The sequence below is a fragment of the Hibiscus syriacus genome, unplaced genomic scaffold (genome assembly GCF_006381635.1).
Source record: "Hibiscus syriacus cultivar Baekdansim isolate YM2019G1 unplaced genomic scaffold, ASM638163v2 tig00111366_pilon, whole genome shotgun sequence".
Classification (NCBI taxonomy): domain Eukaryota; kingdom Viridiplantae; phylum Streptophyta; class Magnoliopsida; order Malvales; family Malvaceae; genus Hibiscus; species Hibiscus syriacus.
Window position 1 is genome coordinate 1,254,561 of NW_024063071.1, and position 16,534 is coordinate 1,271,094.

At 35.1% G+C, this 16,534-nt stretch overlaps 1 protein-coding gene across 2 annotated transcripts; it reads left to right on the plus strand.

Annotated features, from left to right (window-relative positions):
- The first annotated feature begins 362 nt into the window (after positions 1 to 362).
- LOC120159559 (mediator of RNA polymerase II transcription subunit 15a-like) lies at positions 363 to 12,766 on the plus strand. Of its 2 annotated transcripts, none has more exons than XM_039170129.1 (12): positions 363 to 663; positions 1,771 to 1,889; positions 3,421 to 3,532; positions 3,637 to 3,739; positions 3,947 to 5,293; positions 6,965 to 7,035; positions 7,509 to 7,583; positions 7,866 to 9,239; positions 9,368 to 9,709; positions 11,405 to 11,605; positions 11,698 to 11,786; positions 12,208 to 12,766. In XM_039170129.1, the coding sequence occupies exons 2-12, from the start codon at positions 1,777 to 1,779 to the stop codon at positions 12,413 to 12,415; spliced, it is 4,035 nt and encodes a 1,344-aa protein (XP_039026060.1). In that variant the 5' UTR covers positions 363 to 663; positions 1,771 to 1,776; the 3' UTR covers positions 12,416 to 12,766. The 2 variants fall into 2 exon arrangements, with proteins under 2 accessions (XP_039026060.1, XP_039026061.1); XM_039170130.1 differs by having other exon boundaries at positions 6,974 to 7,035.
- The last annotated feature ends 3,768 nt before the right edge of the window (positions 12,767 to 16,534 follow it).

Sequence of the window (16,534 nt, forward strand, 5' to 3'; positions counted from 1 at the left end):
AATCTTAATAATTAAGGGATAATTATTATCTTTAAAGATTCTAAGTTTGACTATATTATTTATAAAGATATTTAAATATTCATTATTAAATAATTAATAATTTTTTGAATAAATATTATTTTATAATTACTTTTAACTAATAGAAAAACAATTTTCCCCTCGAGGATACCTTAGTTCACTAAACTTAGGTATGATTATAAAATAAAATAAAATTTAAGTACTAAAACGAAATAAAAATAATAGTTTAGGCATTAAATATTTTAGTTTACCTAAAAGAAATTAAAGTTTCAAAACTTGTCGGCAAAGTCTTTTCCATCCACCTCGGTCTATATATATAATATATGACCTTTCTATACTTTATTTCTTCTTCTTCCCTTGTTTTCTTTTGCTTTCTTTTCAACCAAACAAATAAGCGTCGCGTGATTTTCCTCGTTATTTCACTTAATAATAGTTAATTATTTCGATTCTCCACAAAGGGAAAAATAAAAACCACCGATCATCTTTTAGAAAAACAAAACGTAAAGCGTAGAATTTCCTTTCTGTATAATCGAAGAGAATCGGCCGCGTGAGTTTAATTCATTCTGGAAATTCGGTATTTTAGAAAAATCCCTGAGGAATTTTCTCGGCTGACATTTCTATTGCGATTGGGAGCTCTTCGTTGAGGTAAGAATTTAAAATTTTCATAGGTTTTATCATTCCGTTGCATTAATTTCCTCGAAAGTTTAACCTGAAAATGTTTTATAAGTCGTTAGAATTAAAGATTTTGTTTTGTTTCATTTTATTTTTTTAAATCTCTCAGTTAATTAACGTTGAATACTTTTTTTATAAAAAAATGATGTGTAAAAGAAAGAAAACTTGTTAAAATATTTGGATTGCCCATACCAGAAGCAACCCCCCAAAATTAAATTACGTATGTTAAAAATAGTTTAAATCATGGGTTTTGTTGATATTTGTAATTCGCTTATTCTTTTTTCGTGTAATAATACACGATAAAGTTCGTATTAAGGGCGATAATTTCATTGGGAAGATGTCAAAAATGTTTAGCTGGAAGAGTTTCAAGTCCGGTTGGTTTTGGTTAAGATGGCTAAACTTTTTCTTAAACCTGAGCCTCGGTAGCATTCTCTGAATCCAACTAACCGTTAGTTATTCACTGAATAGCAATTAGTTGAATGTTAGATATGTTTGCCATTGCTAATTTAGTGGTGGAAGAAGGTAGTGCTGTTTTAGTGAGTTTGTCTGTGTTCTACGAACGGTCAATGGCCTAGGACAGAAAAAGAGAAAACAAAGGAATCTTAACAGTCTTGCAAATGAAGGTTACCTAGTACTTGTTTTGATATTGGTACTACTATTATTATAATAGTACTATCAAGTATCAACCAAATGATAGCCAATTGTAAAAATTGTGGTTTGCAGTAGTTAAAGATCATGTTCAATTGTAGAGTGTCTGGCATTTGTCCTGCACTGTCAAGAGCTAAAAGTGATGCACAAATGATTTACGTTGTCCAATTTATGTTGCAACATTACCGGTATTTATGTTCCAATTTATGTTGTAAGGAGATATTAATAACCACGTGTTTTACTCTGAGTTTCTTATCAAGAGATGGAAATGAACATGTGGAAGGGAAGTGTTTATGAAAGAACTTCGTCAGATATTTTGCATACTTGAGGGATTTGTTTCCAAACTTACTAGTTTTATTTTTTCACGATCCATAATTTATAACAAAAAATTAATCTGGAAGTTTTGTGACCGTTCTCTTTTGGTGTTGTCAGAATTTGATGGATACCAATAACTGGAGGTCTACTCCTCCCAGTGGAGAGCCCCCCATGGATCCAGGTGATTGGAGAGCCCAGTTGCATCCAGATTCACGACAAAGAATAGTCAACAAGATGTAAGTGAATTTTATGGTATTATTTTTGTCTAAATACTCTTGTATTTAACCTACTGAGATTTTGTGGCTTGTTTCGTAGTCTCTGTTAGTATTGTTATGAACCAAACATTACCATTAAGAACGGTTTATTTCCTTTTCCAAATCACTTTCTTTGTTTTGTAAAGACATGGCTTGAGAACCAAAGCTTGTTCTTAAGTCTTACCCAGAGCACAATATATGGGCAGCATATCTGGAACCTGATGCAGTTAAGCTGTTGTGCCCAACTTTATGTGGCATATTGGGATTCATCATTTAATGAATTTATGTGATTGAATAATAAATATATTTTCTTTTATATCTTTGGTTCCTTGTAAGCTTGGGACCTGTTATCTTATTCATGTGCACTATGAATTGGTGGTTTTATTTTGTTCTTACTGACTGAATTATGACTTTTCATTAAATAACTTGTTTATGTTAAGTAGCATTGCTTTCTACTTCGTTGTTTGAACAATGAAAATTATGGTTGTTGTCTATTTGAATATAGCTGATGTATGAAGGCCATGACAGTCACTTGTTTATATCGGTTTTTTTTATAAGAATTGAAGGCCTCATTAAAAACCCCATTCTTGATTAATGGAGCTTGTATGGAAGCTCCTTAATCAGCGGAAGGAGGAAAAGAGTGCCTTAGAACTTCATTAAAGAAAATAAGAATTACACCCTATAAAAAGATAAGCTAAATAACCATTACAAAAAGCAACAACCCCCTTCCGAACAATAACCAGAAAACAAACGAACAGTGCAAATGACATAAAAATCATCCTATACCAGCCTTTGCTAAAGCATCAGCATCCATATTAGCTGTCCTTGCAACCCATCTAACAACCCCCCCCAAAAATTCTAAGTTTAACAACTATATCTCTAACAATAGAAGCATACACAACTGGGCTTGAATCAACATTGTTAATCCAGTCTACTGCTACCCTACTATCACTCTCAACAAACAGCCGATCATTAACCATCCCTTGGAAAGAGGCCAAGAAAGAAAAACCCCTTTGAATAGCTTTAAGTTCCATCAATGTCGGAGGTCCCGAACCCGCAGACTCCTGAAAAGATCCTAAGATTGCACCTGAATGATCCCTTAAAATACCTCCAAGACCACTTTTCTTCCAATCACTGCTAGTGGCAGCATCCACATTTAATTTTATGAAGCCCATAGGAGGAGGTAACCAAGGGATAATAGAAGACTTCAGGAAATTGTAGGATGAATAAGAATCCCCTATTGAAGGATCAGAAATTAAAGAGTCCTTAGGAATAGAAATATCCTTATGCTTAGCTCCAATGTTGTGGCTTTTTGATATTTAAATGACCGTCCTGAAACGTTATAGAGGAAAACTTTTTGGTGCTTATATAATATCCTGGTTAGTGTTCATTTGATTGTGTTTTGTGATGAACCTGATAACTTGGTCCTTAGCATTCATTTATTTAGCATTTGAAGATTCTTACATGTACGTATTTTTGTGTCAATGACTTATGCAATGTCTTGTGTATGTAGAATGGATACATTGAAGAGGCACCTTCCATTTTCTGGTCAAGATGGTTTAAATGAACTCAGGAAAATTGCTGTAAGGTTTGAGGATAAGATTTTTGCAGCTGCAACCAGCCAGGTAATAATAGAAAGTGGCATTCTTTAACATGCTTGGATGCATTGTTGTTTTGGGTGTTCTCTATTTGAATATAAGTTGATTTTAACGTTATTGTCTGTGTTCAGACTGATTATCTAAGGAGAATATCTTTGAAGATGCTTACAATGGAGAACAAGTCTCAGAATGCTATACCCAACACAGGGAATAACAGCAAACCACCTGATCCAGGTAATATCAAGAATCTTCATTTTGCTTTATGTGAGTACAATTCTTTTCATGTACTCATCCTTTCTGTTCTTTTGCTGCTGAGTTGACCACTCTATACACCTCTGCATGTGCTAGGAATAATTTTTTATCTAGTTCTAAATGTTTTTCAATTCAGTTATTGTGGGTTCTTCTCCAACTTCTCCTTCTGAATATAAATATCTTGGATAGGTTCTCAAGGCATGCAGAACCAAGTTCACAATCAGGGGCAATCAGTTCCTATCTCGTTACAAAGTAATCAATCTCAAGCACAACTGTTATCCCAGAGTGTTCCAAATAACATGGCATCTGCTGGAGTTCAAAGTTCTGCTGGTTTACAATCTGGAATACCTACTGTATCTGGTCTAACCCAAAATCCTGTACCTAATGTTGTTGGCCAGAATTCGAACATGCAGAACATGTCTGGAATTTCACAGAACTCAGTGGGGCATGGGATGTCTTCCAATATTTTTGCTAATCAGCAGCGACAAATGCAAGGAAGGCAACAGGTGCTTCCGCAACAGCAACAACAGCAGCAGCATCTATACCATCAGCAGTTACAAAACCAACTTACGAAACAACAGATTCAACAGGGAAATCTCCAGCCCTCACTTATGCAGTCTCACATGCAGCAACAGCAGACCCTATTACCACCTACTCAGTTGCAATCTTCCCAGCAATCTGGTATACAAACCTCATCCATTATACAGCAGTCTTCCATGCAAGCAACTCCTGTTCCTGGTCTACAACACAACCAGCAATCTTCTCTACAACAGTCAACTCAGTCTATACTTCAGCAACATCAACAGTTTAGACAGCAGCAACAGGCACAACAGGCTGCCAGTTCTGGTATTCATCAACAAACACCAATGGCTCAGCAATCAATGATGCCTCAGCAGCAGCAGCAGCCTCCACAGCCACAACACCAGCAGCCACAAATGATGGGACACCAGACAAATGCTGCAAATACACAGCAAAATCTGTTAATTGGACAACAAAACAGCATTGCGGAAATGCAGCAGCAGAGGTTGCTAGGCCAGGCTAATAATCTTCCAAACCTACAGCAACAGCATCGGCAGCAGTTAATGGCTCAAAAAAATAACCTGTCAAATATCCATCAGCAACAGTTGGGTCCTCAGAGTAATAGTTCTGGATTACAGCAACAGCAACCACAATTAATTGGAAACCAGTCGGGTAACTCAAGCATGCAAACTAACCAGCAATCTTTACACATGCTATCCCACCCTAAAGTTCCACTCCAACAAACGCAGCAGAGTGCATCTAATTTGTTACCAACACAAGGGCAGGCATCCCAGCAGTCACAGCAGCAACAACAACTGATGTCGCAGATGCAATCACAGTCTAATTTGCAGCAACAATTGGGTTTGCAACAGCAACCGAATCAGTTACAACCAAATATGCAGCAAAGGATTCAAACATCAGGTCAAGTATCAAGCTCCTTGCTTCAATCACAAAATTTGACAGACCAGCAAAAGCAGTTGTATCAATCACAAAGAGCTGTTCAGGAGACATCATCAAGTATGTTTTTAATCTATGCCATTACATGCCCATGTTCTTTGCTTGGTTGCTTTCAGAGCTTGTGTTATTTAACTGATCTGTGCAACTTTTCCTGTGATGGTATCGTTTTGCATTGCATTTTTACCCAGAAAGTAATTCCATTCCAACTTAGGAGATTAAGAGAAACTCCTTATGAACTTGTGATATGTTATCTCATCAAAGAACTTTTTATTTAGTTGATTAGCCCTAGGATCAAATACTTTATATAAAAAATTAGTGGCAGCCTTTCATTCAGCTGATGATTGGCATTGCATGACTTTGTACGACACAAGAAACATTTGTTTGTCATCCATGTTACTCTTAAGGTTTTGAATGCTGTGATTGTGCTATTATATTACTCTTGATGCGTTCCTGCAGCTATTCTGCTATGGTTTTGTCAGCCCACAGGCAGCTTCTGGATTTTAATCTCTTCACCTGTTCAACAAATAATTGGTCCTCTCTTTTTTTTATTGACGATAATTGGTTTCTTTTGTTCAATGAGTTTTTGCATCAAACTAGAGGGTCTACGAACTTGCCAATGTCAGTTTTTTTGGAAAGATGCACAATGTAAAAGCAAGTTGGTTCATCCATGCATTAGATGGTCAAAAGAGTGTCAAGGCCTCAAAATTGTGTGGTCCTTGGATTGAGTCTCACGGCTTTTGTTGAGACATGAGATTCTGTTGTAGATTTGATTAAAATTTTATATGAACCTTGAATTCCTCGGTATAATTTGTGCAATAAGTTTCTTAATGCTTTTAGATTGACTCACCCTTATTAACTTAACATATTTCTCTTTCATTGAATAATAGGCTGGTAGCAGCATAACTTTCTTTTAGGTCGTCCTTCACATGTTACTTAAACTTATCAATCATTTGTAGGAACTGTTAAAATTTTCACAGTATATTTCATCATTCAATATTTACAAAAAGAAAACCTTTTTAAAGGTGAGATCCTAGAGCTTTACTCCTACTTAGCTGCTACTTGGTTGCTGTGTGGCAAACTGTACAATATTTAAATTTCAAATTAAAGATAATATCTAATCCTAACTAACTAGAAGCTATCTACAGATAACAAACCAAATCTGCCCAGACTTATCTACAACTCACATCATTTACACCTATTCCAACTGATCTCTTTTGTTCTTTTATCTGTCAACTCAAGAAACTAAAAAACGTAGCCTTGAAAATAAGAATGACTTTTGAACTGCTAGTTGTGTTTGTGTCATTATGGAAAGAAATTTCATATTAGCTGCTTTTGTAGAGAAGTAGATAGATGCCTTGGAGTACCCAAAAGAAAAAGGCACTGAAATGTGACTGTAGGAAGTGTGTTTTTAAATGAGTAACCCCATAAACTTGGATTTGCATGATTAGTTACAGGAACTAGCAATAAAAGCCTCTTGTTTGCTTGTCCAATATGTTTAATGGTTTCTTCAAATGCCTTTTAGTCATGGCTGGTCTGATGGAATTTTATGACATAGGAATTTGATTATTGATTGCAACCTACCCTTCTATGCTATGTCTACCTTAATTTGCTATGAGACTTGGTTGTTTTTTTTGCTCAATTGTACCTTTCTTCTATAAACTATCTATTTCAATGTTTTCCATCCTCCAAAATTTTTTGTTTTTCTCATGTGTGTAATGATCCTTTTTTTAGCATCTTTAGATTCCACAGCTCAAACAGGGCTTGCTAACGGTGGTGATTTGCAAGAAGAGGTATATCAGAAGGTAAAAGCTCTTGACTATTCTCCTATAGATAATATTGTACTTACAAGTTGGCTTTAATTAGGTTTTATCTGCAGGAAATTGGTTATAAAAAGGAATATTACAGTATATTGGGATGTGTCTGTTAACAGGAACTTAAAAAAGAAGAATTAGCAACTTAAAATAAATTTTGTTAAAGAAATTTAGGCATTTTATTAGTTTGTTATCAATAAGAAAATAAATGCATATTGTTCACTGCTCTACGAAAGATCTATTTAATTTTTTAACAGGGAAACATGACCAAGGATATCCTCTGCATGCTTGACTTCATATTAAGCCTTTATTGATTCCTTTGTTTCTTCTGTAATTTTAACGAAAATCACTGCCTGCTAGTCAGAAAACGGAAAAATCGTTTTGCTTTTTTGTATAAACAATGAAACTTGGATATTGAGTGGTTTAATTGTTTGTTAACCAGTCTGCCTGAATTAACGTTACAGATCCAGACATTGAAGGAGACATACTTGCCTGAATTAAATGAGATGTACCAGAAAATTGCTACCAAGTTGCAGCAGGTAGGTTTATTCATTGCATAATCTTATATATGCATTCTTTAACATCTCAAGAGTGATAGAGCCCTTCTGCACCTTACTCTGCTGCTGTATCTATTAACAAAATTGAGAGAACCTGTTACTACTCTACGTTAAAGCTTTTGATCCCGCCCCCACTTTTGTGTTGCTCCTTGAATCCTATTCCTTTAGACAGTGTTTAGTGGTCTCACTTATGCTTATCTGGTGGAATAGTGGTTTGCAATTTTACTTGGGCTGCTTAAAACAATTTTGTGTCCTATTGTCCAGCATGATTCTAATCCACAGCAGCCAAAGTCTGAGCAGCTTGAGAAGTTTAAACTATTCAAGGCCATGTTGGAGCGCATTTTAGCTTTCTTATCTGTTCCCAAAGCGAGTATAACAGCCCCTTTCAAGGAGAAGTTGAGTTCGTATGAGAATCAGATAATAAATTTTGTGAATTCCAATAGGCCAAGGAAGCCTGTCTCGATGCTGCAGCAAGGACAGTTTCCTCCACCTCATATGCATTCCATGCAACAAGCACAAACACAAATGAATCAGACACAGTCTCATGATAATCAAATGAACCCTCAGTTGCAGTCGATAAATTTACAAGGTTCTGTGCCAGCAATGCAGCCTAACAACATGACAAGCATGCAGCATAATTCTTTGTCACCTGGGGTTTCGACAGCACAGCAGACCAAGTTAAATTCATTACAGCCAGGTTCCAATATGGATTCAGGACAAGGTAATACCCTTGTCTCAATGCAGCAGGTTGCTTCAGGACCATTACAACAGAATCCTGTGAGTACTTCCCAGCAGGCAAATTTTAACAGCTTGTCATCACAAAGTGGGGCAGGTGTCCTGCCGCATAACATTAATCCTCTTCAGTCAAGTTCCAGCATGCTTCAGCACCAGCATATGAAACAACATCAAGGACAGCAAATGCTACAGTCACAAAAGTACAAGCAACAGTTTCAACAACGCCAAATGCAGCACCAATATATACAACAGAAGCAGCAGCTACTGCAACAACAACAGCAGCTGCAGCAGCCGCAGCAGCAAGCAAAGCAACAACTGTCCACTCAAATGCAGACACACCAGATGCCCCAGCTGCATCAGATGAGTGATGCGAATGATATGAGGCAGGGGATGGGTTCTAAGTCTGGGGTATTCCAACATCTTCCGGCAGGCCAGCGGCAATCTTATACCCATCAGCAGTTGAAACCAGGTGCTCAATTTCCCGTTTCTTCACCGCAGCTACTTCAGGCTGCATCTCCTCAGATGCCTCAGCATTCTTCCCCACAGGTTGATCAGCAAAACCTGATAACATCCATCTCAAAATCTGGAACTCCCTTGCAATCTGCAAATTCACCTTTTGTTGTTCCTTCACCTTCAACTCCGTTGGCTCCATCACCTATGCCTGGGGAATCCGAAAAACCTGTTCAGGGAACTTCTCTCACAAATGTTGCTACTATCGGAAATCAACAAGGAACTGGTGTTCATGCAGGCTCCCAATCCCTTGCAATCGGCACTCCAGGCATATCAGCCTCACCTCTGCTTGCTGAGTTTACTGGTGCAGATGGAACTCATGCTAATGCTTTGACAGCTGTTTCCAGCAAGTCAAGCAATACGGAGCAACCTCTTGAACGTTTAATGAAAGCAGTTAGTGAAGCTCTATTATTGTCACTTCTTCCCTTTCTTTCATGGTTAAGGCTGTAGAAGTTCTTTCTCCTTTTCTTCTTTCAAAATCATATTGGGTTAATTTGATTTTTAATGCATTTCATTTGTAGGTGAAATCCATTTCACCTGTAGCATTGGGTGCAGCTGTAAGTGACATTGGCTCAGTTATCAGCATGACTGACAGGATAGCAGGTTCAGCCCCAGGTAATGGGTCCAGGGCTGCAGTAGGTGAGGATCTGGTTGCCATGACAAAGTGTCGTCTGCAAGCAAGAAATTTCATCAGTCAAGACGGAATGAGTGGGTCAAAGAAAATTAGGCGTCACACTAGTGCCATGCCCCTAAATGTTGTATCATCTGCTGGCAGTTTGAATGATAGTTTCAAACGGCTAACTGGTTCGACATCTGACTTAGAGTCAACTGCTACGTCTAGTGTCAAGCGGCCAAGAATTGAGGTATTATTCCTTGTCCACGGTGCACTTTTTAAAAATGTATTCAAAAATGCATTCTGCTATGCTTTTTAGGAAGCCTATTCCAGCACTTCATATATATGGCTGAATTTCTATGTACTGTACTGCTTCTAATGTCGAATTTAATGTTCATCACTCCATTTTGGAATGTTTTGAAGTTATGTATGTTCTCATTTCTTTTTAAACACCTAAGCATCTTACCTTGTCTCTATTTTCTTATCTATTATTTTGGTACTGTTACAGATTTACAGGCTAAATATTAGGGTTGATATATATTGTATTTAACGTATGATATTACCCTGTAGGATATTACTTTACATATTATAGGACTTTGATACTCGTATTTATACCCATAATGTTGATGAATAAAATACAAGTATTCTTTTCCTAATATTTTACAGGTACCTTTGGCATTAGAAGCCATTAAACATCAATTTGATAAAAATCTTGAAATTTATCTTAAATAACCTTAAAGTCAGAACTTTGTAAATTTGCTGTCAAAAGCAAGCAGTAACTTTAAAGAAAGAGGGTGTCACTTTTCTGTTGCTGACATACAAATTTTTGCAAAGTTTTTGCATCACGTCAATCTTTTGTTTACTTATCTATTTAATGTGACATTATCTTTTTTTTTCTGAAGCAGTTATTCTCGAGTATTTGTCTGTTTCAACTTTCATGCTGCTGGTTAACTACTATGTTATCCATTTAATTTCCAGTTCTGATGGTTTCATACTTGCCACTGTAGACAAGTTCTATTTACCATGTCTAGTATTAGTACCCCTTTAATTACACTCGTGACTTGGGAATCACAGTTGTATCCAACCTTGAGAGATAATATCTCGAGGAAAACCATTATCAACTCTTAGGTGAGAATCAGGAAACGGTGCAGTTGCAGGTCTTGAAAAGCGCAGACATTAATTCTATTCCTAAGGAATAGGTTTTTTCAAGCTGAACACATATGGAGTTTATGGAGTTTCTCTTTGAAGCTATAAAAAAGATTTAAGACTTTAACAGAAGTTTTAGCAAAATCAATTTGCATTTATGAATCAATTTGTCATAGTTGTCTCTACTTAGTTACATACTTGCATTTATGTTTGTGACTAAGGTAAAGATTAAAGATGACAAGAATATTGGCGAAGAAAAAATTGTGTACCTTTTCAGCACATGCATCATTGTTAATATTTGTTCCGAATCATATGGTTCTTGCTAGGTATTTTTTCTCTCGTGAAATGCATATAATCCTGTATGAGCATACTGTCATTTAGTCAAGGAAATCAGTAATGAAAATATTAGTTATAGATACTTCCAGATCATGTCTAATTTTTCGGTTGAATTTCATGCTCCATTTTGACCTTATAGCTTTATATAATGCCTGATGTGATTGGAAATTTAACCTGAGGTTTTTACCTGAAGTCCTCCAAATTCTAGAGTTATATTGTTCAGTGGTGCACTGAATGTAGGCAGATAAAATTTTCCGACTGCCATTATATTTTCTGATGTTCAATCACTTTGTGTCAATGAGAACAGACATTTTGGTTTTTCACATTTCAACTTCTGCGTAGCATTGGTAGAGGCAATTTAATGCTTGCAAGATAAATTTTATACCTAACTTGGTGTTGTCTAAGATAGCTGCACTTTGCTTCATATGTTAAGATATAAAAGATGATATGGAAGCCATTGCAGGCTAATCACTCCCTTTTGGAAGAAATAAGGGAAATAAACGGAAGACTTATAGACACAGTGGTTGATATCAGTGATGAAGATGTTTATCCTGCTGCAGCAGCTTCAACTGCAGAAGGGGGTGAAGGAACCATTGTCAAGTGCTCTTTCAGTGCTGTGGCTCTCAGTTCAAACTTGAAATCACAGTACATGTCAGTACAAATGGTAAGCTTTCAACTCATAGAAAGAAACTGATGTCATAACCTGAAAGTATTATATGATTTTCTTGGCATTATATCTGCTTTGTTGCTATGCAGTCACCAATTCAGCCCTTGCATTTGCTAGTCCCCACAAATTATCCAAATTGTTCTCCGATCGTATTAGACAAGTTTCCGGTTGGAGTCAGGTGAGGAAACATTTTTCTTTGAAGCCCAATCGTTCTCTTCTTCCCCATCTTTAAATAGGCTGGTATTCTGTTTAGAAACTGTTCAATTTCTTTTTGGGAAACTATCATGCATCATGGTTTTGTTTCAACTGTTTGCTTATATTTATTTTATTCGAGTACAGTTCCAAAAGTAAAAACTGCGAGGTGATAACATTTTCATCAAGGACGAAAGAATCTTGTGCAAAGATTTAACTATTGTTAATCATATATAAACTTCAACTAAGTTTAGGTTTTTCAATATCCAGAGGAAAACTTTGTAAGCAGTTATTAGCATTTGGCATGCGTTATGTTTCGGCAAAAGTGCAAGTTGGTTTGAGTCTAGATATCTCTATTTGATATTTTTGCTAGAAAATAATTTTTGATGTCATATTCTGTCTCACAGTAAGGAGCATGAAGACCTTTCAGTGAAAGCAAAGTGTAGGTTTAGTATATCACTGCGTAGCCTTCCACAGCCCATGTCACTTAGTGACATAGCAAGGACTTGGGATGTTTGTGCCCGAGCGGTTATTTCCGATCATGCAAAACTGAGCGGCGGTGGCAGCTTTAGTTCAAAATACGGGAGTTGGGAGAATTGCTTGAGTGCTGCATAGCCATCTTTTCCGATACAGTCAAAAGCCTAAATCAGATTTGTTTGATGATGGATGTCAAGAACTTGCCTCAGCTGCTACGGAGGACTGAGTAAGCAGTTTTTGGATGCATATCTTTGTAACTAAAGGAAGCAGTCTCTATTGATAGTTGTAGATTCGAGACAACTCCCCGTGATGGTTCATAGCTACTGTCGGTAAGTAATTAGTGCTCACATTTCGGCCAACTTCGCTATAAATTCTGTTCGGAACCAGCCTTCACTATGTTATGTTTATCTATAGCAGTTTTTTGGATGGTTAAGTGGGGAAAGCATTTTTACTTTGTTGTCTTTGGTTAATAATAAGCAGAATTATTCATAACATTCTCGTTTTTGCACGTAGTACAAATCCCATTTTTACTGCTAAATTATGCACACCCTAAACCACTCGTCTCGGAGTTATATTATTCAGGGACGAACGTAAAATTTTATGTATGTTATGGGTGAACTTTTAAAGTTTTAGGAGGAGGCAAAAACAGATTTTTAATTTATTTATTATAAAATATAAAAAATATATATAAAATATATGTTCCGTTCATCCCTTTCGGTCTGTCATTATTTGTATCGAATCGAGTTGATTGTCTGTCTTTAATTGTATAATGTATTGAATGGAGTTGGTCAAGACATGATTGATAGAAGATGCTCTGTTCCCCTATAAAAGTGACATAGGAGCTTTAAATTTCTGTCACCTTTAAATGACACAAATGTTGATTACCACCATCAAATGTTGTTGAAGCGTACCAAATGAATAAGAAAAATTCACAACATTTAGACATACCACCTAACCAATTATATCAACCTATGGAAGTTTTTGTTTTTAATCACGACATGAACTTCAAAATCACCAAATTCGTGGCAAATATTTCAAGTCATTTGTGAGTCAACTTTTAGAGTTCGATCGCATCCAAGAAAACAGTCAACTTTTAGAGTTCGATCGCATCCAAGAAAACAATCTCAAATATCTAAAAAATCCAAAATTTATTTAGAAAACTCACAATTTTCTAAATCTTCAATTTTCTTAAGATTTTGACACTTTTTGTAACACCCTCAATCCGTACATGACCTAGATACGAATCCGATGTGTCACATTGACTTTTCAAAACGTTTACTTTTACAAAATCATTGAAAATTTAAACTTTCATTAAAATAATAGTGAAATAATTTACATAAGTACAATCAAAATAATTACAAAATCGATTAGAGGATATGTGATTTAAACTTTGATTACATGCCAACATAATTACTATAACAAAATGACATAATGTTTGAATCACTTATGGTCTGATCATCTTTAAAATAATGATGCCTTGATAGACCCTAACTCTGATCTTCCTATTTCTTGGTACCTACGTGTGAAACACTCACACGCTAAGTCATAGACTTAGTGAGGCATAATATAAAGATGCAATAGTAAATTCATGAAACATGTTGTAACACCCTCAACCCGTACTCGACCCGAATACGAGTCCGAGATGTCACATTGACTTTTTAAAATAATATTCTTACCAAATAACAGAATATTTGAACTTATTTTAAGAAAATACGATAATATACTATTAAATAATGTTTGTTATAAAATTTTGAGGCAAAAACGTATTTATGAACAGTACTATACGGTATAAACAGTACCGTGAACAGTATCGAATGCTAAAAATTTTCCATAATCAAATAGGGGTATTGATACCTTGCTACAGGGTACCGATACTTGCTATATTCCTACTACAGTACTGCTACAATACTGCTATAGTACTTCCGTAAAACATACATAAACTCTTAAAATTTAACCTTTCATCGCTATACAAAATTACCATTTACATATATACGTTTAAAGCATTAGAAAAGTTGATCAGAGCGTTCATAACTAACAACTTATTACATGCCAACACACTTTATACAACAAAATACATACTTTGTTGTTTATTTCTGATATGATCTTCTAGTAGTGGTGTTGTCTTTCCCACTTCTATTTCTGCTCTTCTTGTTTCTTAGTACCTACATGTAAATCACTTACACGCTAAGTCATAGACTTAGTGAGACATAATAAAATATGTAACAATGAATTCATGAAACATGCACTCTTACCATTCGATCGTGACATTATAACCTGCATGAATCCATTACACTACAATGTATATGATCATATCATGCACGTATGAAATTTATCTTCTTAAGAAAATTTCACTTATCTTTGGATTGCCCATGTACATTATTAAGAACATAAGATATGCGAGTACACTGAGGTTGTGCACATATGCTGTCACCACAGCTTGTATAAATTCCCACTAGGGGCACTGAATATTTATCCCGAAAGACCACTGTATATGTCCCGAAGGACCACTGTATATCCCTCGACTCTTGGCATGCCAATTATACATACATCTCTCATATTAAATAACAGGGCTAAATATGAATACATTTCTCATTTCATATCTTTTTCATCACTTTTCATATAAACACATATTTCACTTCGCATGTACACATATGATCATTCCCATTATTTCACATACCTGAATTGATTCTTTAACAATTGCATTATTTCATATAATATCATATTAAAGCATAAACGAATTATGCAAGAAAATCTAGTATGTGCACTCACCTTAGTCTTGATTACTTTGACTCGATTCTGATCCTTCGATTGTTCCGGAACATGATTACGTTCTATATCTACATAATAATACATTGATATTGATCAGTATACTAATAGCATGTCCTAACTTTCATTTCTTAAACTAAAGGAAAGGTAATTTCATTGCTTATTTAAAGTAGGTATCGATACCTGTTGAATGGGTACCGATACCACTGGCCCAGAGTTCACATTTTCAGAGTGAAAATTACTTCTTTTCAGCTCAATACTTCATATTTCCTCCCCTTTAATAATCCTAACATACATACACATGCTTAGCCTCACTAATATTCATTTATCCCATCTTTAACCTCAATATCCTCCTCTTTATGAAATTCAAGAATTATACTCAAATTTCAACATGTTATAAATTCAATTCTAGCACTTCTTATGTCTTAACTAGATTGATGACAAGTCAAATCCAACTTCCAAATTCATTTAAACCCTCTTATTCAAAATTTCACTTTGAAACTCATTCTCTTTAATATTCTATCATTCAAAACTCTTTGAGCTTCTAAGTCCCTTTTTCCTTCCATCATGTTTCCTAAAGCTTCATGAATCCAAACCATGTTTGAATTTGAAAGATTAACCAAAAGAAATCAAGCTTACCTTTAGCTTGGGTGCTTCACGTTTGGGAGAAGAAGATGAGAATTGTCTGGAAACTTTGTTTCCAAACATGCTCCACATGGGTATTATAATACCCATTAATTCTTATTTAATAATTTCCTTGTTCAAAGACTCATTTGCCCTTTTACTTCTTCTTCACTTATTAATTCATCATTCACCAAAATCTTTCAATTAATTCCTTCACTTTTTAATTTATTTAATATGATCATCGAATTTTAAAATCTTACACTTTAATCACTAACCCGGTGTTGAGGATGTTACACATGCAATCCTATAATTCCAACATGTAATCACAATCCTCATATATTTACTTAACCATAACATATATAATCATGCATTGCACAAATAACATATATATTCTACTTAAATCCTTAAACTTTTCAATTTATCTAATTTAGTCACTAAATTCTAAAATTTTACAATTTGGTCACTAACCCGGTATTTGGGATGTTACACTTTTTATTTTTTAAAATATAAGTTAAATATAATTATAATTACAAAATATAAATTTAAAAATCGGAGTCGTTTATTTTTTTTATTTTTAAAGTATTTTTTAGAAAAATAGAGAAAGCAATGATAATAGTGCATAAATTAAAAAAATACTACAATGATGAAACTAAAAATTGGAATAAAGTACATACGCTAATTAGATATTAAGCCTAAAAAGTACTACTCTTTTTCTTAAAAGAATAAAAGTTAGTAGCACAAATAAATTATTGGGTAAACTACAAATATAATACTTAATCTATTAGTTATATTCTGTTTTGGTATTCAAACTTTATTTATTTTCAAAATCATACTTAATATTTAGTTTGGGTTTCAATTTTATAGTTT

Bases quoted from the DNA above. Each gene is read 5' to 3' on its own strand.
- LOC120159559 (XM_039170129.1), top strand. From the start codon at position 1,777: ATGGATACCAATAACTGGAGGTCTACTCCTCCCAGTGGAGAGCCCCCC. The intron at 3,533-3,636 runs GTAATAATAGAA...GTCTGTGTTCAG, and splicing joins TTGCAGCTGCAACCAGCCAG to ACTGATTATCTAAGGAGAAT. The intron at 11,606-11,697 runs GTAAGCTTTCAA...GTTGCTATGCAG, and splicing joins AGTACATGTCAGTACAAATG to TCACCAATTCAGCCCTTGCA.